Here is a 23,978-nt window from a genome sequence, read left to right as displayed (position 1 = left end):
TTATAACTAACACTCAGTTTGGAGTTAATATAATAATAGATTATCCAAGGAATTGTATTACAGTGTTCTCATGCAGACTTGTTAATGAATTAGGACATGTGGTAAGTTAGAAACCCATTTATTTAGTTGTATTTATTCAAAATAACAATTTATAAATTATTTTCCTTAGATAATGAAAGTTTTTCAAAATATTTTATTTCCAGAATCTTATTTTTGAAAAGCAAAAGGAATAGTCATTTGTCAGAAAATTAGAGGAAAGATAGTATGTCAACTCTTTAAATGTATCCCATATTACTATGGATTAATTTTGTATCTTTTTGAAATTATTATATTTTTTGTTGTTGCCAGATACCTCAGCTTCTAAGCTTAGATTTGTACATGTAGTACATGCTTTCAGTAATTAAACACAGATGCATTTGTTTTTCCTTTGTAATTGTACCATAAACTTTTGCCTTCTAGAAATTTCAGCAACAGAGTATTCTTTAGTCATCCCCTGGGTGCTGATCCTAGGTTACCATTCAAGTTCCCAGGGAGGGAGATTTGTAATAATGAATGGCAGTGCACCAGGCCATTGCACTGTTGTTTCATCAGCATAAAATAGTAACTAAGTCTTGTTATCTCAGCATTATGTCCTGCTGAGGAATTTTGTTTGCTTAACTGACCAAGGACAAGCATCTCTGGTTGAATACTTTTAACACAGATTAATAATGAGGTTTCATCAATAAATATTAGTATCTAGCAGCTATCCCCTTTACCTTTCTACTTAAAACATACTATGGACTGGGAAAGCAGTTACTGGGAAAACAGAAATCATTAGAGTCTGAGTCAGGGCTTGAGAAGGGATCTTCAGTTCTAGACTTTGAAAGCATATGACGATTAAGACGTGGTCTTGCTCTGAACTCTTCAGGGGCCTACAGTTTACTGGGAGGCAGAAGAACAGCAATTAATTACTGTGGGGTGTGCTGGGGACGGTTAGTACAGGTGAATACGAAGTGCTGCCAGGTGGCCCTATTTGATCTAGCAGCCACTGGCCAATGTGGTAATAGAACGCTTCGAATGTGGCTAGTGAGGCTGAGGAACTGAATTTATTTTATTTTATTTTATTTCAGTTACTCCAAGTTAAAATTTTAAAACTCATACTTGATTCATTTATGGGAAAACTTTTAAGACTGTTTGGAATCATTTGAGTCTGTGAATCTATTTTTCAACTGTAAATTTTATGAAATCTGTATACAGATCAAGTATTTTTGATGAAAGTTTAGGATCTGAATTGAGATATGCTATGAAATACATGCTGGATTTTGAGGACTTAGTCCAGAAAAAATAAAATAACTCAATAATTTTGATATTCATTATACAGTAAAAATGCTAATATTTTGAATATTGGGTTGAATGAATGAATATACTATTAGAATTCATTTCACCTCTTTATTTTTACCTTTTTAATGTGGTCATTGGAAAATTTTAAATCACCTGGCTCATGTGATATTTGTGTTAGTGCTGCTCTAGAGGCACAGGAAATCTACGAATTCTGCCCTTGAGGAATAGAGGGGCATCTCAAAGAGAAAGTGACCTTTGAACCAACTCGTTATGGTTTATATGTGGTTCACGGGTTGGTGGTTGGGGACAGTATATTGTAGATAGAGGGATAATGATTTGAAGGTGTAACAAGGGAAAATAGCATGACATTAATAGAATTGTGAGTAACATGGGGGTTTTGGACAAAGAATGTAAAAACAGTCGCAATAAAAGGCAGAAAAGATTGTTTGGGACTGAAGTTTTTAGGAGCCTTCAGTTCTCTGCTGTGATATTTGAACTTGATGTTTTTGAAGTGGGTGAGTAACGAGATCAGATTTGTTTTTGGAGAATAACTTGGGACTGGAGGATCAGTTCGACAAGGTGAAGAAATGGGACTTGTCCTCACTTATTCACCACCTCAATTAAGGTGGTTGTCTTGGGATAGGAGAGGAAGCAGTTCAAGACAGAGTAGGGGGAAGAGTTAGTAGAAGCTCATTGGGGTAAAGAGAAGAGACACAGGGTAACTTTGAGATCTCCCCCTGAGGAGCTCGTGATGCTGTTGTTTGAACTGTTGAGGATACTAGGATAGTGTGTTATGGACAGAGGTTGGGGCCGAGGAGGTGATGAGTCTGAGCGTCTGGAGGGTCCATGCCAGGAGGTCTTTCACAACACATCTGCTGTTCAGGGGAGGGAGGTGGGTGTTTGAGAGAGAGTTTGATTTTTTTGAAGCAGTGGAGTCAGTTAAGATTTCCCAGGGAGACTGTAAACACAGGAGTAGGAAATTAACTTCAGTGCATGGATTTCATGATAGCTTCTTTAGTTCTATAAAGGTAATTTTCCTTTAAGAACATCCTGAGTGTTTACCGTGCGCGAGTGCTGTGCTTGGCGCCAAAGGTGAAGTGAGAAACCAGGCAGCCAGGCAGCCGTTTCTGCCCGAAAGGCGATCAAGCTCCTGAGGGAAAGGCCGGCAGTCCATGTGGGATGACACTGCAGTGTCGTAAGTTCCACGACAAGCTACAGGGTAGTTAGGCCAAGGAAGGACCCACGTGAGGACAACAGAAGCTGACACTGGAGAGGTGTGGGCTTGATCTCCAAGGGGAAGTTTGTCACTTGTCCCTTTTTGGCAGACTTTTTACTTCTGATAAACCTCCCAACTGTACACACACTCCCCCCCTCACGACTATGTATGTGTTGGGCTCCAGGACCCTGGGCTCTTCGCTGTGGTGTCTGTCAGCTGCAATCTACCCATCCTGTAGGTCCAGAGTCTTGAACCACAGCGATTTCTGTTGATGGTGTGGCCCGGTTGCTCCGTGGGCAGCGGTTACGGCAGGCTTGGTGGCACAGGAATGACTCCATTGTGTTTGTGTGGTTCCCAGAAATGAGCATCCGTCAGGCCTCCGCGCCTTCCCGCCTGGGACCTGCCTTGTTTGTGTCTGGCGTGGAGGAGGCGTAAGTGACGGACCTGTGATGATGTGAAGGGCTCCTTCAGGTTGTTGGCCACGGTCCGCGGAGCAGGTGGAGGACAGAAGCCAGGTGGAATGGGAGCCTTTAGTAGCTGAATGTGAGACAGCAAGCCCCGGAGGAGTTGGGCGGCCTTGGGTTGCAAACTAGAAAACCAGTAAGAAAAAGAATATATTTACCATGAAGATTATATCTGTGAAAGCTTTTCACAGCACTGGATTCACTTAGCTACCAGTTATGTTTCATTATTGAAAGACTGCATTTAATTTCCTTGTGTTATGTCAGCTTAAACACTTAAGACCGTGAGTGTTCTTGGAGGGTCCTCACCACTTCTTGGCGTCCCTGGCTTCCTCCTGCTTTCCTTAAAGATGCAGTTAAACCTGCCGGGAGCCTTTTCCCGACCACCCCATCTCACCCTCTTCTCTCTGTTTAGTGCTGCTTCTCTGTACAACTCTCAGCTCCTGCCCCTGGAGTCGTGTTCTGCCTGTCTCTTCCTCTTTGCTAGGCTGCTGGCCCTGAAAGACAGGGACTGTCTTATGTTCATCTCCCACCTGGCTCATAATTAGTTCTTAAGTGATAGTTAAATAAGTGAGTTGCAGAAAATATCAGAATACTGTACAGAGCTTGAAATCTCAGTGCAGCCATGCTTTAAGATATGAACACTTCAACTTGCAAGTGTTTGTATTTAAAAATTATTAAACAGAGGGTAATATATTTCCCTCCTCCCCCTAAAATTTGACTTTAAGTGAGAATATTGTCTTTTGGAAAGTTGGATTTTCCTGTTTAAAGTTGATGTGCAGGGCTTCCTTGGTGGCGCAGTGGTGAAGAATCCGCCTGCCAATGCAGGGGACACGCGTTTGAGCCCTGGCCCGGGAAGATCCCACATGCCGCAGAGCAACTAAGCCCGTGCTTCACAACTACTGAGCCTGCGCTCTAGAGCCCGAGAGCCACAAGTACTGAGTCCGTGTGCCACAACTACTGAACCCGCGCACCTAGAGCCCGTGCTCTGCAACAAGAGAAGCCACCGCAGTGAGAAGCCCACGCACCACAATGAGGAGTAGCCCCCGCTTGTCACAACTAGAGAGAAGCCCACATGCAGCAACGAAGACCCAATGCAGCCTAAAATAAATATATTTTAAAAATAAATAAATAAATAAATGAAGTTGATGTGCAATTTTCAGTTGTGAAACTGAAACAAATTTCAGTCCTATTTTAACTGAATATTGGCTTGTTGACCATATTTTTTCTTTTTGTCCTCATTCTGTTAACTGACCCAATGTTATTATAATTAGCAATTATGGTAAAGCAGAGTTTAAGCAGGTAAATTACCAAAGGCACATAAATGTCATTTTTCCACATGAATTAAAATAGAGTTTAAAAAGTAATTAGAATTCCGTTTTGGAGTTTGATACTTTGGTATATGTTTTTTTTCCCCATAAATCTAAATCTAAAGGTATGATTATAGGCTGCAGGGACTGATTATTCCATAATATAAATTACTGATTATTCAGTAATATAGATATAATTTTGCATTTATGGTAAGGTAGATAGATATAATACTTAAGTATTAGTACAGAGTAGCATATGCTAATTAAGAAACAAGAAGTGTAGCTAATATGTATTCTCCTGTTCTCTGAAGTTTATTTTAGAAACAGTGACTGAATGTCAAAAGTAAAGAGGGCCAAATCTCAGTATTTTTGGTATTAAAGTAAGAATTCAGGTACAATCAAAGTTTAAAGTTACCTTCTTCATATATGGCTCCCCAGTTTTTCCTTTCTGTGGATAGTGGGAAGACTATTTTCGTCTGCATATAGATAGAAGTGGAACAGGCCAGGTCTTTTTTTAAATATTAAATTGGGTCGTGTGCAGAGGTACTGGTCCCAGTTCAGTTGTTAATTAATGACAGATATGACCCATAAAATTAACTTTGTTTCTGTGTTCTCCTTTTAAAGATTTTTTTTTTTGGTATGAAAAATCCACTCATTTTTGTTGGTGGCAGTTCATGAACAAGGCTGCTTGTTCAGTTTCAGTGTGTAATACTTAAGTCATAAATATTTGAGAACTGATATTTATTTGATTCATATATTGGAAGTACTTCTTGTTGCTTATTCTTTTAAGACTTCTTCCTTTGAATTATCTGCAGAGTAAGAAACTTAAGAATTGTCTTTAAGTTTTTTATGTCTTTTGTAATACAAGTATATTGGATCAGGGGCCTGGTTTGCCCTAAGTCCATTCAGAAAGATTGAGTAACTTCTGAATAATAGTATACATGGAAATCACATAGGGTACTTAGAAATACAGATTCTTGACCCCCACCCCCGTTACTCTCCACCCCCAGTAACAAGACTTTTAATCCGAACCCCTAGATGAGTCTGTTATAGATGATCCATTGACCATCCCTTAAGAAACACTAGTTTGTATAGTGTTAATACTATTGCTGTCACTTTATGAGTCCAGTAGACTAGACAAATGCCCCAGATTCTTGTCCTAATCAAACTCTATGGGTAATAATTCTCATTGTGATGAAATTGGGTAATAAAGCACATAGAAAAAAATATAATTACATTATGCAGAGAAAACTGATTTTTTTTTTTGGCCATGCCGAGTGGCTTTGGGGATCTTAGTTCCCTGACCAGGGATTGAATCTGAGCTCTTAGTAGTGAAAACGCCAAGTCCTAACCCCTGGACCGCCAGGGAATTCCCAAGAAAACGGATTTAAAAAATTTTTTAATTTTAATTAAAAATTTTTTTCTTCCAGTTTTAATGAGATATAATTGCCATGCAGCACTGTGTAAGTTTAAGGTGTACATTATAATGATTTGGTTTACATACATCGTGAGGTGATTATCTCAGTAAGTTTAGTGAGCATCCATCTTCTCATATAGATACAAAATTTAAAAATAGAAAAAATTTTCTTTTTGGGATGAGAACTCTCAGGATTGGCTTTCTTAACAACTTTCATATATAACAGACAGCAGCGTTAATTATATTTATCAGGCTGTATGTACATTGCACTCCTAGTACTTCTTTATTTTATATACCTTTTGATCACCTTCATCCAGTTTCCCCCATGGCAACCACAAATCTGATCTCTTTTTCAATGAGTTTATTTGTTTGTTTTTGAAGTATAATTGACCTACAACACTATGTTAAGTCCTGTTACACAACATAGTGACTCAATATTTCTGTCTTCTCTTCCCTTGTGTGACTTCATGACTATCTTTATTGCTGTGTTTGGATTTCTTTCTCTTTTTTGTGTGTATCTATTATAGATTTTCGGTTTGTGGTTACCACAAGGTTTATATCTATCTATCTATATCTGTCTATCTATGATTATTTTAAGTTGCTGATCTCTTAAGTTCCAACACATTTTAACAACCTTGCATTTTTACTCCCTTCCCCCCCAGGTTTACTGTTTTTGACATCGTATTTTACACCTTTTCATTTTCTGTATCAATTACTTACTGTGGTTAAGATGATTTTACTACTTCTGTCTTTTAACCTTCCTACTAGCTTTATATATGGTTGATTTACTACCTTTACTGTGTATTTGCCTTTACCTTTCATACTCTTTGTGTTTCTAGTTGTGGCCATTTTCGCTTAGAGAAGTCCCTTTAACATTTCTTGTAAAGCTGGTTTGGTGGTGCTGAACTCTTAGCTTTTGCTTGTCTATGAAACTTTTGATCTCTCCATTAGATCTGAGTGAAAGCCTTGCCAGGTACTCATAATGTTTTAGCTTGTTCTTCTTCATACTTTAAAATTTTAAGTTGGAAGTTAGATGCACTTTTATATTTTGCTCTTCTCATTAACCTCATAATTTTTTTTATCATGTTAAGAAACCATTAACATTTCATTGCTTTTATAGTATTGCCTTATATAGTAGATCATTATTTACTTAACCATTCTGTTGGATGTTTAGATTGTTTCAAATTTCTTTCTGATAAATAACATTGGAATGAACATCTTTGGGGAAAATTTTTTCAATGTATACAATTTTTTTCTCCCCTTTCCCCTAAAAATATTTTTAAAAGCTTTTTTTTTTTTTTTTGCGGTACGCGGGCCTCTCACTGTTGTGGCCTCTCCCGTTGCGGAGCACAGGCTCCGGACGCACAGGCTCAGCGGCCATGGCTCACAGGCCCAGCTGCTCCGTGGCATGTGGGATCTTCCCGGACCGGGGCACGAACCCGTGTCCCCTGCATCGGCAGGCTGACTCTCAACCACTGCGCCACCAGGGAAGCCCCTTTAAAAGCTTTTGAAACATACTGTCAAACTCTTTTCCAAAAGGGTTCATCTAGTTAAAGTTACCAGCTGTAAACTAGAGTTAACATTCATCTTCACCAGCGTTGTGTTCATTTAAAAAAACCCATAGTTTTGGTTCACTAGACAAAATGGTATATAATTATGTAACCATCCTTTGTTGTGGTTAATACATGTTTTGTGTGTATGTAAAAATAAGTTTGATATTTTATACTAAGTATTTTTTCTACCAAGAATTTAAGTTTTCAAGGGTTCTTGAGGAAACTTGTTAGTGATCAATCAGTGGTCATTCCCTTGAATTTTTCTCAATGGTTTGAGCAGTTGATAATAAACAGGGACAGTGTCTTTTTGCCAGAGATTGGAATATTAAAAATACTGAGTCCTCTTCTGTTCTCTTTCTGCACATTTTGGAAATTGAAGGTTTAAGCTGGTCTTAAGTTTGGAGTTAATTTATTAAGAAAACAAAGTTCTTATTTCTACTAGAAGCTGTTTGTAACAGCAGATGAGCAACATTTCAAATGAACATCTGTCCAAAAATTTAGTGGTAAGTAAGAGCGTGAAATATTAAAGTTTTACCATTCATCCACCATCAGTAAACCTCTTCTTTTTTTTTAATTAATTAATTTTTTTTTTGGCTGCGTTGGGTCTTTGTTGCTGTGCGTGGGCTTTCTCTAGTTGCAGCGAGCGGGGGCTACTCTTCGTTGCGGTGCGCGGGCTTCTCATTGTGGTGGCTTCTGTTGTTGCGGAGCACGGACTCTAGGCGTGCGGGCTCAGTAGTTCCTTCAGTGCTACTGTATGCAAGGCTGTGAACTAACTATATACTGTGTGCCAAACATTGCATTGAATTTGTAGAATGTATAGATTAATTTTTTGAGAAGGAACACATTTACAAAATTAAGGAACAACAGTTTATCTAGAAGTATTCCTCATTTTTTTAAGCTTTTTTTAAAAAAGCTTTTTGTTAAGCTTATTAACTGTGTTTTAACAGTTCTTAGTGTGAATGAGATTTTAAAAATTCTGTTACAGTTTCTAACTTGTCATTGCTCATGTATCGGAAACTGATTAAATGATCTTTTTATCTGGCCAACTTATTAAACTTCTTAGTGGTTTTCATGGACTTAGGTTTTCAAATATTCATTATGTCAGTGACAAATATCAGGTTGTTTTCCTACTGGGTATTTATGAGTTAACTCATTTTTCATGTCTCAGTACATTTCATATCTTAGTATTGTACATTTGTTGAATAAAAGCTGTGATACTTGGCATGCTGGGATTTTTCTTTTTTCAGCTGGGCTGCGTGGCTTGTGGGATCTTAGTTCCCTGACCAGGGATTGAACCCAGGCCCTGGCAGTGAAAGCACCAAGTCCTAACCACTGGTTCTGCCAGGGAAGTCTCCCTGGAATTATTCTTGACTTTAATGAAAATGCTTCTATCAGTGTCTTGCTGAGAATGATGTTTATTTTGAATAATAATTTAAAAAATCAAATTAAGGAGGCATCACCTGTTCCTCACTTGCTAAGAGATTTATCCTGAATCCATGTTGAATTTTATCAGTAGCTTTGTTGGTGTCTGTGGAGATAGATGATCAAGTTAATCTGTTAATGTAAAGAATTACAGAAAGAGAGTTCCAGAAGACAGACTCCCTTAATAGTTCCGCTTTTTCCTGATTTATTTAATGCAGTGCTAGATTTGAGTGCTAATGTTTTATTTAGTATATTTTCATATATATTTATAAGTGACATTGGTTTGTACTTTTCTTTCATTTAATTCTCTGCTTTTGTTTCAGAATTATGCTAGCCTTATAAACTTTGTTAAGGCATTTCAGTTTTTTTAAATTGGGAAAACTGTTTAAATTTTAATTGTTTAAACAACAGGAATTAGTTATTTCTTAAAGCTGTAGTACAATGTGTCTCTAACATTGTTTAGAAAGTTGCTGTTTCTTGGCGTCTTTATTTCCCCAAGTCTAGTGAAGTATCAGGAGCAAAGAACTTTAACACTTGTTGAATTTTCTAGATAAGGTCCTGGGAAATGATTTACTATATAGAATTGCTTGTTATACTAACAGACTTGGTTTTAGTCAGAGAAGCACTGTTACCCAGCTAAGTCATCAGGATATGGAATTAGTCTGGAAGAGAAACACATGGAAATCTGTCCTCATGGATAGATTTTCTCCATAGAAAAATGCCGTTTGGTGATAGTCTAAATTCAAAGCTAACATTTATAGGAAAATGGTCTAATTTGTATCAGTGAGTACAATATTTGCATAATTACCATGTTTAAAAAGACCAAAGGTAACCGTTTTATAAATATATTCAGGTCTCGGGTTAGTTTTACTGTTTTCTTTCATTTTTATTTTTCTATTTTTGGCTGTGTTGGGTCTTTGTTGCTGCGCGCGGGCTTTCTCTAGTTGCAGCGAGCAGGGGCTACTCTTCGTTGTGGTGCATGGGCTTCTCATTGCAGTGGCTTCTCTTGTTGCGGAGCACGGGCTCTAGTCCTACGGGCTTCAGTAGTTGTGGCTCATGGGCTCAGTAGTTGTGGCGCGCGGGCTCTAGAGCGCAGGCTCAGTAGTTGTGGCACACGGGCTTAGTTGCTCCACAGCATGTGGGATCTTCCCGGACCAGGGCTCGAACCCGGTGTCCCCTGCATTGGCAGGCAGATTCTTAACCACTGCGCCACCAGGGAAGTCCCTACTGTTTTCTTTTGTAAAGCTTATTCTGTGATTTAGATTCATTTTAATTAATTTATAGGCAAATAATATTTTCGCAGTTAAAGTACTTTAATTTCAATAAAACTGATTCAGTGTATCCATCCACATTTCCCTTTTATAAAATTTTTATTAGAGTATAGTTGATTTACAGTGTTGTGTTAGTTTCTGCTGTACAGCAAAGTGAATCAGTTATACATATACATATATCCACTCTTTAATTTTAGATTCTTTTCCCATATAGGACATTACAGAGTATTAAGTAGAGTTCCCTATGCTATGCAGGAGGTTCTTATTAGTTATCTATTTTATATGTAGTAGTGTGTATATGTCAATCCCAGTCTCTCAATTTATCCCTCCCTCCCCGTTCCCCCTTAGTAACCAAAAGTTTGCTTTCTACATCTTTGACTCCATTTCTGTTTTGTAAATAAGTTTATTTGTACCATTTTTTTAGATTCCACATGTAAGCAATATCATATGGTATTTGTCTTTCTCTGACTTACTTCACTCAGTATGGCAATCTCTAGGTCCATCCATGTCACTGCAGGTGGCATTATTTCATTCTTTTTCATGGCTGAGTGATATTCCATTGTGTATATGTACCTCATCTTCTTTATCCATTCCTCTGCTGAATTTAGGTTGTTTCCATGTCTTGGTTATTGTGAATAGTGCTGCTATGAACATAGAGGTGCATGTATCTTTTTGAATTATAGTTTTGTCTGGGTATATGCGCAGGAGTGGGATTGCTGGATCATATGGCAACTCTATTTTTAGTTGTTTAAGGAACCTCCATACTGCTCTCTATAGTGGCTGAACCAGTTTACATTCCCACCAACAGTGTAGGAGGGTTCCCTTTTCTCCACACCCTCTCCAGCATTTATTGTTTGTAGATTTTTTGATGATGGCCCACATTTCCCTTTTTTTAATTTTTTTTTTTTTTTTGCGGTACGCGGGCATTTCACTGTTGTTGTCTCTCCCATTGCAGAGCACAGGCTCCGGATGCGCAGGCTCAGCGGCCGTGGCTCACGGGCCTAGCCGCTCCGCGGCATGTGGGATCTTCCCGGACCGGGGCACGAACCCGTGTCCCCTGTATCGGCAGGCGGACTCTCAACCACTGCGCCACCAGGGAAGCCCCACATTTCCCTTTTTTAATGCAGTGTTTTCAAGTGTTCATAAAACTATGGGTATATTATGGAAGTAATTGAACATCTGAATAATTCTAGGACTAATATGGCAAAGGTTCTCACTCAAGGGCACTTTGTCCCCATGAGACACTTGGCAGTGTCTGGAGACTCTAATTGTCACAGTGAGGGGAAGCCACTGTCATCTAGTGGGTGGTGGCTGGAGATGCTAGTGAACATTCTACAATGCCCAGGATAACCTCCCACAAAAAGAATCAGCTCTTCCCAAATGTTAGTGGTGCTGAGGTTGAGAAACCCTCTTGTAAAAGGAAAGATGTATACACAAATACACACAGTATTAAAAAGGCGTTCTCAGACGTGCACTTTTTCTTTCAGCAATTATAATTCTAACTTAATACGGTTTACAATGTCCTTATGCAAAGTGTATGAAGAGTATTCTGCTCTTGACTGACATCTAGTGAGACATTTAAAAATAAAAAGTAAAACTGAAGGTTGAGACTGAATAAGCCTGTAAATCAGAGTTACTACTAATTGTTTTTCCAGTCTTAGGAAATTCACAAATAAGTAGACTAGGAAGAGAGGAAAGATTTGTTTATGGCTACTGAGAAACTATAGCTGAGAAGTAGTATGTGGTAAATTCTTACCTGAAGTATTGTATCTCCTTTGTCTTTTACTTATATTCTTGATTTAATATTAGAGCTTAGGATAGTTTTCTGAATAAATGCTGAGTTACCCATATGTAAGACTTTTTATATTTTAAAAATTGCCTCAAATCATAGAATTTTAGAGCCAATGGGGACCTAGGTGGTTTAATCCAGTTTCTTCACTTACAGAGATTAAAAAGTTCAGTTTCAGAGATATGAAGTGATCTTTTTCGTTGTCTTACCACTTGTTAGGCCAGATCTTGAACTGGAACCCATAGCTCCTGACTTCTGGTCGAGTACTCTTTCAGGGTGAGGGGAAGTAATTAAGCACACTTTGTTAAAAAAAAAAAATTTATTTATGTATTTATTTTTGGCTGTGTTGGGTCTTCGTTGCTGTGCGCGGGCTTCCTCTAGTTGTGGCGAGCAGGGGCTACTCTTCGTTGCGGTGCACGGGCTTCTCATTGCGGTAGCTTCTCTTGTTGCAGAGCATGGGCTCTAGGCGCACGGTCTTCAGTAGTTGTGGCACGCAGGCTCAGTAGTTGTGTCTTGTGGGCTCTAGAGCACAGGCTCAGTAGTTGTGGCTCACGGGCTCAGTAGTTGTCGCTCGCGGGCTCAGTAGTTGTGGCTTGCAGGCTCTAGGGCACAGGCTCAGTAGTTGTGGCGCACGGGCTTAGTTGCTCTGTGGCACGTGAGCTCTTCCTGGACTAGGGCTTGAACCTGTGTCCCCTGCATTGACAGGCAGATTCTCAACCACTGCACCACCAGGGAAGCCCAGGCACACTTTGGATTCTCTTTAAAGCTTATGTTTTTTTCAAACTATGAATATTAAAACTGTTAAATTCTTATTTCCTTAAAAAGATTGTATACACCTGTATATATGTTTTAAAATGAATTAGTATTTATGTTTATAAATCTCATGTTTAATTTATAAGCGTTATGCCAGTTTAAACATGGATATTTCACATTTTTCATAGGCGACAACACCTCCAAATCAAGGGCGGCCAGATTCTCCTGTCTACGCTAACCTGCAAGAACTGAAAATATCCCAGTCGGCTCTCCCCCCGATCCCTGGAAGCCCAGCAATTCAGATTAATGGAGAATGGGAAACTCATAAAGATAGTTCAGGGCGTTGTTACTACTATAACAGAGGAACACAGGAAAGAACTTGGAAACCCCCTCGTTGGACTCGAGATACAAACATAAGCAAAGGAGATTCCCAGAGTCCAGGAGATCAAGAGGTATGAGGAGTTAGGGGGTCAACCCGTGAGTTGCCGAGCTTTTTCTCTTTTTGTTCCTCAAAGAAGTGAATAGGTTTGCTTCTAACCCTTGAAATCTCTAAGATACTAAATCTTTTTTCCACGTTTTATTATATTACTGCTTGTCGCTTCCTAACCTCTAACTAGTGGACAGCGGCTAGCCTTGTAGCATGCTTACTAGTTCCAGAATTAACTGGGTTAATGTTGCCTAGTGGCAGTGGTTTCCCTCATGTGCTAGAAGATACTAATTCAATCATTGTTATTGCCCAAGGAGTGACACCTTTTAGAAAAAGGAGAGAAAATATGTGATATGATTTAGCCAAATAAATAAAAACAAAGTTATTTAATATTTATTTATTTATTTATTTATTTTTGCGGTACGGGGGCCTCTCACTGTTGTGGCCTCTCCCGTTGCGGAGCACAGGCTCCGGATGCGCAGGCTCAGTGGCCATGGCTCACGGGCCCAGCCGCTCCGCGGCATGTGGGATCTTCCCGGACCGGGGCACGAACCCGTGTCCCCTGCGTTGGCAGGCGGACTCTCAACCACTGCGCCACCAGGGAAGCCCAACAAAGTTATTTAATTGACACTTTTCTTTATGGTTTGGTGGGGCTAGCAAGATACTTGTCAGTTTTTGTTAGAGATACAAGATCACTTTTTATTTCTATGTAAGGGAAATAAGTATAATTCCTTTGCTGTGAGCAAAGGACCACCCTCTAAGTCTGCCAGTTCACTCTATATCGTTATTTTCTCTAACATGTGTCCATACTGTCTCCCCACCTGCCTTGGTTTAACCTCCCTCCCACCTCTCAGAGGGTGGTGCGGTGAATTGGCCAGCGGTGTTTTGAGAAACACTCATCTCCGAGGCCTGGAGAGAGTCCTTGGGACTGTTCAGGTGTGCAGGAGAAGCTTGGGTAGAGTGGATAGAACGGAGTTAAATCCTGCTGTTTGGTAGACGGCGGCCCCTGCACCTGCACAGGACACCTGCTCTTAGAGAGAGCGGCTGGCTTGTAAAGTAAGAACAGAACTCCAGTTATAGGTAGGAGCTGGAGACATCAGGTAACACATCCTGTATCTAGCAGAATCTGAAAGCTTTTTACAGTTAATGACCCCTCTCGTCTTATCCTGTTTTTCAGTTGGATATTTATAGCGTTGCTTTGGTGGTAACTTGTACTTTTAGTATTCAGGAATGGCGTGGAGGATAGTGAGAAATTGTTCATGTGTTGCTATAATAAGAAAATGTTAGGAAAGTGATTTGAATTTGTGTGTCCAGAAAGATTTGAAAATAAGTTGTCCTGTGTATCAATAATAAAGTAAAATCATGTAATTTGGAAGAATTAGGGTAAGGGCTAAATTGTAGAATAATATAAAGAAATTTGAAGTATACATGGGAACTTTAACAACCCTTCTTAGCTTTCTATTTCAATGACTAGATGAGAGTGATTAGTGTGTCAGAGTCTGAGCTCACACCACTCACTCTCTGCAGGTATTGTGTAAAATAGGTACTTCCAGAGTGGCTGGAGCATATCTTCCAGTAACTTCTTGAGAAAGATTGTGCGTGGGAGGTAACATTGAGACTTTGTGTGTGAGACAGTCTGTATTCTGCCCTCCTATTTGATCGATAGTTGGCCTGAGTGAAGAATTCTAGGTTGGACATCATTTCTTCTCACAGTTGCAAGGCATTTTGAACTTGACTTTACGGCGATCTCAGTCAGCTGCGTGTGGGGTGTCTCCAGCGTTGGAACCATTCGGTCTTCCCTTTCAGACTGACCCGTCTCTGCAGAAGTCTTAACGCCTGGACAGTGAGGGCCGCCTGGGTCTTGGTCCCCGGCGTTTAGTTTGCACACAGTTCCTTAGTCTCCCCTCTTTCTGTTTGGTACCTGCGTCCCAGTCGGGCCTATTGACTTCCGACTCAGAATCCCTCTTGATAGGGAGTAAAACCCTACACTTGGGCTGGAATAAGGGAGGGGTGCACACCTAGTGGCCAGGCGTGAGGAAGGGGAGTCTGGCGGTTTCAGTCCTCAGGTCAGTACCCTCGGTTCAGGAGGACCTAATACTTCCTGGGCCGTTTGAAGATTTCGCTCTGCAGACCTGTTGTATTTCATCTTCCCTCCCCGGCACCCATGCCCCCCACCAGTTTAGATTCTGCTTTCTTTGCGGATAACTTAGGTGTTTGTTCATCTGCTTCTCAGCCTCCAGAGTTTTGTGGCTGTTGTGTCTCCTTGTGTTCTCCCTGTTCTTGACGGTTTGGGTCTTTTTAGGCTTGTTTCGATACTTTTATTTCAGTAGGGTTTGAGAGGGAGCAGACGCTCGCCCTCTCGTCCTAACTCAGAAGCTTGTTATTTCAGTGGTTGCCCTAGGACAGTGGTTCTCACGTGGGGCATTGTTGTCTCCGGGGGGACCTAGGCAATGTCTGGGGGTATTTTGGGTTGTCACAACTCAGCAAGGGCTACTGGCTCCTCGTGGGTAGAGGCCAGAGAAGCTGTTGAGCATCCTGTGATTCACAAGACAGCTTCCACCGCGAGGAACAATCTGGCCCTAACTGTCCACGGTGCTGCTGATGAGAAACTCCGCCTTAGAAGTTGTAACTGGCGCACTTATCAAAATCTGCAGTTAATCAGCATCTTCTTGCTCCTTTTGAAGCCATACAAGAACTATATGTGCAGCGGTGCTATTGTTGTTTATTTTATTTCTATTTTTTAGCTCCCTTACTACTTGTTCTACATGGTGACTCTTAAGATTTATCCTCATATGTACCACTTTCTTTTTTCACATTTCTTAGGCATATTAGATTATCTTGGATACCTTTATACTGTCTTTTTTTTTTTTTTTTTTTTGCGGTATGCGGGCCTCTCACTGTTGTGGCCTCTCCCGTTGCGGAGCACAGGCTCCGGATGCGCAGGCCCAGCGGCCATGGCTCACGGGCCCAGCCGCTCCGCGGCATATGGGATCCTCCCAGACCGGGGCACGAACCCGTATCCCCTGCATCGGCAGGCGGACTCTCAACCACTGCGCCACCAGGGAGGCCCTATACTGTCTTAAGTACCTACTTTTAAATTTCCTTAGTGAGCCTCTGTTAGTGATAGAATCTTAGTTTTCATTTGCCTGGAAATTTATTTTCATCCTTATTTTTGTTTGTTTGTTTGTTTTTTGTTTTTTTTGCGGTATGCGGGCCTCTCACTGTTGTGGTCTCTCCCGTTGTGGAGCACAGGCTCCGGGTGCGCAGGCTCAGCGGCCATGGCTCACGGGCCCAGCCGCTCCGCGGCATGTGGGATCTTCCCAGACCGGGGCACGAACCCGCGTCCCCTGCATTGGCAGGCGGACTCCCAACCACTGCGCCACCAGGAAGCCCCTCACTTCCTTATTTTTGAAGAATATCTTTACCTGGTGCACAGTTCTAAGCTGATTGCTTTTTATTTTTCCCTTGTTCGTTGAAGACTTTATTCTTGATGTTTTCTGGCTTCCATTGTTGATGTGGAAGATTCAACTTGTAGATCTCTTCTTGCGGGTGGCTTTGAGGATCTCGTGTCTGTAATTTCACTATGATGTAATTAGGTGAAGTTATGTTTTTTATTTCCTTCCGGGGCTTTGTTGGGAATCCCAAATTTGAGGCGTTCCATCTTTGATTAGTTCTGGAAAAACTCTTAGGCATTGTCTTTATACAGCTCCTGTCACATTTTCTCTTTCCTCTTGTGTTGGGACTTTGATTAGATGAACAATTAATCTGCTTGCTCCGTTCATCATGTGTCTTGATTTCCCTTATACTTTAACATTTTATTGCTGTGTCTCTCTCTGCTTGTTCCCAGTCATTTCCAAGTCAAGCTCCTGTTTGCTGTTTTTCTCTTCATCATGTATGTTTGTTTGATATTAAACCAACCCTTGAATTTAAAAAATGTGTTATTTTAAATTTGTTTGGGGAGCTTTCCTATCTTAATTACTTTGAGAAGTTTGCAACATACAAAAAAAGTAGAAAGAATAGTATATTGAGCTGCCAGGTACCCTTCATCTGGATTTACAAGTTGTTAACACTTTACCACATTTGCCTTATTACTCTTTCCCTCCTTTTACCCTTCTAACTCTGCAGTAATTTTTTTTCTGAATCATTTGGCCCAAACAACATAATGTTTTATTCTGTAAGTATAAGGACTTTTTCCAGCAAAATCTTTTTTTGTGTGTGTGAAAAATACATTATCACACCCAAGAAATTTAATATCAGTATATTATTTAATACAAAGGAAATGTTCGTGTTTCTCACTTGTCAAGTCATATCCTTTATAGTTTTTTTCCTGCAGTGAAGGATCCAGTGAAGGATCATATATTGCATTTATTTGTCATATCTTTCTTAAGTCTTATTTTGTACTTTATTTATGATCATTTCAGTATATAGTCTTTAAGAGTCTGAATATGCTGTTCTGCTGACTCTCAGTCATGGTGTTTGTTTTACATCGTGTGTGTGTTTTAATGTGAGATTATAGTTTTTGGAAATTCATATATAGCAAGTTTAATGCTAGGGTTGAAAGTTTGTTCCTTCAGAGAGGATTTGCTTTTGTTTCTGCCAGGTGCCTGGGGAAACTAGTATGCTGTGAACATTTGAAACTAAATTTACCGTTTACGCTTTCACAGGCCACCTAGGTAGTAGTAATTTTGGATCACATGAAGAGTGGCTTGTTGCGTTCTCCCCCAGTTTCCCCTGATTAGTCCTGTGGTTTTCCTAGCATGGAATAAAGGGCCAAGATTTGTTTTTGGTTCACCCCATAAACTGCAGGTATAATTCTTTGGGGTCCCCTTTCTTTCTTGTGGGACTCACTGCCTTAGGTTTTTCCGAGTCCTGTTCCCCAGCACTTCTGCATGGCCTTGAAAACTAATGTTCTAGTTCAGGATTTGGCAAATGCCATCAAGGAGGAAGCTGCCTTTTTATTCTACTTACCTTTCTGGATTCTTCTTCTTCTTCTTTTTTTAAAATAAATTTATTTATTTATTTATTTGGTTATGTTGGGTCTTCATTGCTGCACGTAGGCTTTTCTCTAGTTGCGGTGAGTGGGGGCTACTCTTCGTTGTGGTGCGTGGGCTTCTCACTGCGGTGGCTTCTCTTGTTGCGGAGCACGGGCTCTAGGCATGTGGGCTTCAGTAGTTGTGGCTCGCGGGCTCTAGAGTGCAGGCTCAGTAGTTGTGGCGCATGGGCTCAGTTGTTCCGTGGCATGTGGGATCTTCCCGGACCAGGGATCGAACCTGTGTCCCCAGCATTGGCAGGCGGATTCTTAACCACTGCGCCACCAGGGAAGGCCTCCTTTTTTTTTTTTTTTTTTTTTGTGGTACGCGGGCCTCTCACTGTTGTGGCCTCTTCCGTTGCGGAGCACAGGCTCCGGACGCGCAGGCTCAGCGGCCATGGCTCACGGGCCCAGCCGCTCTGTGGCATGTGGGATCTTCCCGGACCGGGGCACGAACCTGTGTCCCCTGCATCGGCAGGCGGACTCTCAACCACTGCACCACCAGGGAAGCCCTACCCTCCTTCTTTTTTTTTTGATGGTTGAATAATATTTTCCTGTACAGATTGCCTTCTTTTATTCTGTTTCTAAAATTTTACTGTACCTCTCCTACATGAGCTTACATTTTAAGTGGTCTCCATTAAATTAAAATAAATCCTGATTTTTGAGTTAGGTTTTTCATTTTTTAAAAACATTACTGTTACAAAACATATATAGCTCACTGTACGCAGGACTTCTGTTAAGTAGTCTATGTCAGTTTCTGTGAACATATTACTAACATTAGGATGTTTACATATGTTACTTCTATAGCATTGAGAATCTACACATCTTAGTGTTTCAGACCAAATTATGGTAGAAAATCCAGTCTGATTGAGTAGATTTAATTGTAGAAGATATTTTACCTGAACGTGACCCTGGAAGGGTCATTTGCACGTTAGAGTTAGCCTAGTAAATATTACATACTGAATTTCTTAATCTTTCTGTATTGTGTTTGTATTTTCTCAATATTATTTTTTCTTCTTTCAAAGTGTAGTTTTGAATAGTTTTAAGAAGCATTTGGTTGAGTGAGTTAGGAAAACTTGACAATAAATTAGAACATAAAATATAGTGTTACAAAGCTAGTGCCTTTTCTCCCCCCATCTCCATCCCACACGCTTTTAAAACATAGCTCAAGATATCTTGAGCACTTTTTGCGGGGCATTTGGCTAGGAACTTGCAATAAATAGGTGAGAAGTTTCAAGAATCTCAGTCTAATGAAGTGTCCTCACCTCCTGCTGTGCTTACACATAGATGTGTGTACACGCACACACACGCACCCGTCATTTTTTTTTTTTTTTTTTTGCGGTACGCGGGCCTCTCACTGTTGTGGCCTCTCCCGTTGCGGAGCACAGGCTCCGGACGCGCAGGCCCAGCAGCCATGGCTCACGGGCCCAGCCGCTCCGCGGCATGTGGGATCTTCCCAGACTGGGGCACGAACCCGCGTCCCCTGCATCGGCAGGAGGACTCTCAACCACTGCACCACCAGGGAACGCCCCCTGTCATTTTTTAACCTGATTTCAGTTCGAAAGCAGCATTAAATAGAAGGTAGCATTTTATCTCTCAGTCTGAAAACATTGTTCTCAATTTCATCATAGTAAATTTTTCTAGGCTTGCATTAATACCATAAAATAACTTACTAATTTCACCTTACCACTTACAGTGTACCATTAAAAAGACTAAACACTTTGTTTTGAAAACTAAATATTTAAATATATTCAAGATATATTAGTATGTATAACCAAATAAAGTCAATTGCTTAGATTTTCAACTGCTGCACATATATATATATATATATATATATATATATATATATATATATATATATATATGTTCAAAGAAGAAAAATCCTTATGTTTCTGACTATTTATAGCTTCTTTCATCAGAAGAAAACTACCACAGCGTTTGTTACAGCCAGTCAGATAGTCAGTGTGGTTCTCCTCCAAGGGGTTGGTCAGAAGAGTTGGATGAATGTGGGCATACCTTGTATACCAGTGACTGTACTAATGAAAAGGTACTTTCTTCTTCTCTCATCTAGTTTTCGTGGCAGATTCCTCTCATAAAATCGTTATGTACTGAAGCTTTAGTAGTATTTTTAAAACTCATGAAAATATTTTCTTGTAATTCTGTAATCATGTCAACTGACAATATGAAAACTCAGTGTAACTACTTATTCATGGTTTTAAACTGCTTCCAGTTAGAGTAATGTTTGTGGTGTCAACCTGTTTAAGACAGACCCTTTGAAGAGTAGACCCGTTGAGTGTCAGTCTGCTTACACTTCTTCAGTAAACATATTTCTTTGTGTTTTTCTTGGGGAATAGTTTTTTGGGAATAGTTTTCTCAACATGCTGTTATGACATACCACCTCACTTCCTACACTCCTTTTTCTTTTATAACCAAGTTACATAAAACAAAAACCATGAATCTCGTATTTTATGATTAATCAACTAGTTTGAGAATGCATTTTTTTTTTTTTTTTGTGGTACGCGGGCCTCTCACTGCTGTGGCCTCTCCCGTTGCGGAGCACAGGCTCCGGATGCGCAGGCTCAGCGGCCATGGCTCACGGGCCCAGCCGCCCCACGGCATGTGGGATCTTCCTGGACCAGGGCACGAACCCATGTCCCCTGCATCGGCAGGCGGACTCTCAACCACTGCGCCACCAGGGAAGCCCTGAGAATGTATTTTGAAATTTTATGTGTTTATCATCAGAGAAGGTAATGGTTTGTTGTGCTAGTTTAAAGAGTAAGACCCTTGGGAATAAACGTAGATACGCTTTTTTAAAAAATTAATTAATTAATTATTTTTGGCTACATTGGGTCTTCGTTGCTGCACGTGCGCTTTCTCTAGTTGTGGTGAGTGGGGACTACTCTGTGTTGTGGTGCGTTGGCTTCTCATTGCGGTGGCTTGTCTTATTGCAGAGCCTGGGCTCTAGGCGTGCAGGCTTCAGTAGTTGTGACACATGGGCTCAGTAGTTGTGGCACGTGGGCTCTAGAGCACAGACTCAGTAAGTTGTAGTGTGCAGGCTTAGTTGCTCCACAGCATGTGAGATCTTCCTGGACCAGGGCTTGAACCTGTGTACCCTGCATTGGCAGGCAGACTCCTAACCACTGCACCACCAGGGAAGTCCCTAGTTTCCTTATTTTTACCAAACTTAAAATGCAAGTCTATTAGTATAGGTTTGTTATATTTCTTTTGCGATGGTCTTGAGCAAGTAGAATAAAATTCATAAGAATGTCATCTAATATCTCTGGTTGTATAGGCTTCAACTCAATTTTATGTACATTTAAAATATAACACCTGTTTTTTCTTTATAGTGGCTCAAGCATGTTGACGATCAAGGTAGACAATATTACTACAGTGCAGATGGATCTCGGTCAGAATGGGAGTTGCCAAAGGTAATAAACATTAACACTGGATTTCTGTTTAGAAATAGTAGATAAAATAATATCTGAAAATGGTTACAGCAGATTCACTTTAAAATTTTTATTCAACTTCTAAAAAGCAGCAAGACTAGTTTTTTCAGAATTCATCGAGAATCCTTTGGCTAAATTTTTCTAAGATGTGCATTATGTCATAGCTATATAATACTGATAATCCCTATTTAAAAATTCTTTTGGTTTAACTTGAAATCAGTTTTTCATTGTTGCTGGATACAGTGTCCCCTTCAGTGCCAATAATGCCAGTAGTTCCCTTGAATATATTGCATCTTCTACATGACGTTGATCTTATATTTATTTTTTTAAAGAAAGAAAAGCAACTCAGTATTCAAGTTTATTCTTGTATGTATATGTGTGTTGTAATTGAGTCAGTCATTAGCAGCTTGTGGCAATGAGATCTAGGGTCTCACTGGCTCTCTCTCTTTAGATAAGTGCACCAGGGCTGAGTTTATCTAAAGCAGTAGGTTTCATAGTGGTCGTATACTTATCACTACTAGTGTTCAGATAATTTTAAGTGAAATCTGAGCAAACATTTAAATTTTAATTGGTACATTATTTTAATGTTTTAGAAGACAAGTGTAAGTAGCAGACATATCTGTAGTGTCAATTACCAGATAGACTTTAGTTTTCTTTGTCCCGGAGTAAGTCAGTTTAAAGAAAAATATTATTAGTATAAAGATACAAGGATATAGAAAAAAATCATTGAAATATAAAGTGCAGTGGATAGTGTAAACTATAGACAGAGGGACAGGAAGGTAACGAATATTAAAGCATAGTTAGGAGAAATGGAAAATGGGTGGGAAGTTTCCTAAATTCGTATATCAGGAATTCTAGAAGAAGAAAATGGAGGAAATGGTAGAGAAATAGTATTGGAAAATATAATTTCTGGGAATTTTCTAAAACTAAAGGAAGGCATGCATTTTTAACTGGAAAATATGCCCTCAATACAGACCAGAAGACAGAAAAATAAATACACATGTTGACAGATTTTACTGGATCTATGGAAGTTTAGTAGAGGAGACAATCTTAAAAGCCATCAAAGGGTAGACAACCAGATTACCTGTGGTGTCAGATTGCAGCATTGGACCCATTCCTTACCCACTCCTGTATCAGTGCTGTCTGCTGTGTACCTTTGTAGTGGCCTCCCGCTGTGGATGGGGCATATTGTCCTGCTGTTATCATCATGACTGAATCCAGTCTAGTCATGTGACTTGCTTCCACTGGTGGGACATGAGCAAATGTGTCACAAACATGGTATTGAAATGGGCTTGTGCACCAGGGCTTGCTCTTCCGCTTCTGCCACTGCCATGAGACGAATGCACCAGGCTAGCCTCCTGGACCCAGAAGGAGTAAATGCGTTTTAAGAAAATGAACAGAGCCTCAGAGATCTGTGGGAAAATACAGAAGATCTAACATTCATTTCATCAGAATTCCAGAAGAAGTGGAGAAAGAGTGTGAGGCTGAAAAATATATGCAGAAACAATGTTTGAAAACACCCAAATGTGGCAAAAGACAAATTAACAGATTCAAGAAGCTGAATAAATACTAAACAGGATAAACTCAAAGAAATCCACATCCAGATGCATTGTAATCAAATTTCTGAAAATTAAAGACTTCCCTTTTTCCTCCTCCAAAAAAAATCTTGAAAGCAGCTCAGTGAAACAACATAGTACCTGTAGGGTAATAATGATTTGAATGGCAATGGATGTCTTTTCAGAAACCATGAAGCCAGAAGAAAGTGGTGTAACATTTTACAAATGCTGAAAAAAAAACCTGTCAACCCATAATTGTACATCCAGCAAAAATATCCTTCAGGAATGAAGGTGAAAAGAATACATTTTCAGATGAAAGTAAACTAAGAGATATATTACTAGCAGTCTTGTTCTCAAAGAATTGCTATAGGAAGTCCTTAAAACAGAAGAGAAATGATAAATGAAGATAACTTGGAACATTAAGAATGAAGAAAGTACAATGGGAAGGGTGAATATCTGAGGAGAGTTTTGTCCTGAGTTTTAAAAATTATGTTTGATCTTTAAAACAAAAATTATAACATTTCTGAAGAAGTACTCATTGTAGGCGGAGATGATATTTAAAACAACTATATCATAAAGAGGGGAGAGTAGTGTGATGTAATTGTTGGTAAGGCTTCCACATTTCACTTGAAATAGTAAAATGCTGATATTGGTAGACTGAGAAATTAAGTATGTACATTGTAATCCCTAGAGCAAGCACTAAAAAACCGTAACAAGAGATAGACTCAAGAAAGGAGAGGAGAAAGGAAAGGAGAAACAGGAATGATAAACAGAACAGAAAACAAATAAAATAGACTTAAATCCTAACATATAAATAATTACATTAAGTGTAAATGGTTTAAACACAGCTGTTAAAAGATTCTCAGAAATGACAAAAAACCGTGACCCAACTATATGTTTCTACAAAAAGGTCACTTCACATGTAATTATATATTACATCATGCTAAAGGTTATTTATCATGTAATCAACAGTAAATCTCATACTTCATGGTGCAATTACAGAAGCTT

General features: G+C 39.8%; 1 protein-coding gene across 4 annotated transcripts in view; it reads left to right on the top strand.

The window, feature by feature from the left end:
* The window catches only part of ARHGAP12 (Rho GTPase activating protein 12), a 113,734-nt gene that overhangs the window by 51,036 nt on the left and 38,720 nt on the right, over positions 1-23,978 (top strand). For 2 of the 4 annotated variants that reach the window (XM_081229490.1, XM_081229489.1), the window contains exons 4-5: positions 12,701-12,964; positions 21,316-21,396. In XM_081229490.1, coding sequence (XP_081085616.1) covers positions 12,701-12,964; positions 21,316-21,396 — 345 coding nt within the window. Of the gene's footprint in view, positions 1-12,700; positions 12,965-19,874; positions 20,016-21,315; positions 21,397-23,978 lie in introns of all 4 variants that reach the window. The other 2 variants (XM_081229492.1, XM_081229491.1) reach the window with 2 other exon arrangements.

This window comes from Mesoplodon bidens, assembly GCF_964165515.1.
Source record: "Mesoplodon bidens genome assembly, chromosome: 3".
NCBI lineage: Eukaryota > Metazoa > Chordata > Mammalia > Artiodactyla > Ziphiidae > Mesoplodon > Mesoplodon bidens.
This window is presented reverse-complemented; position numbering and strand designations above follow the sequence as displayed.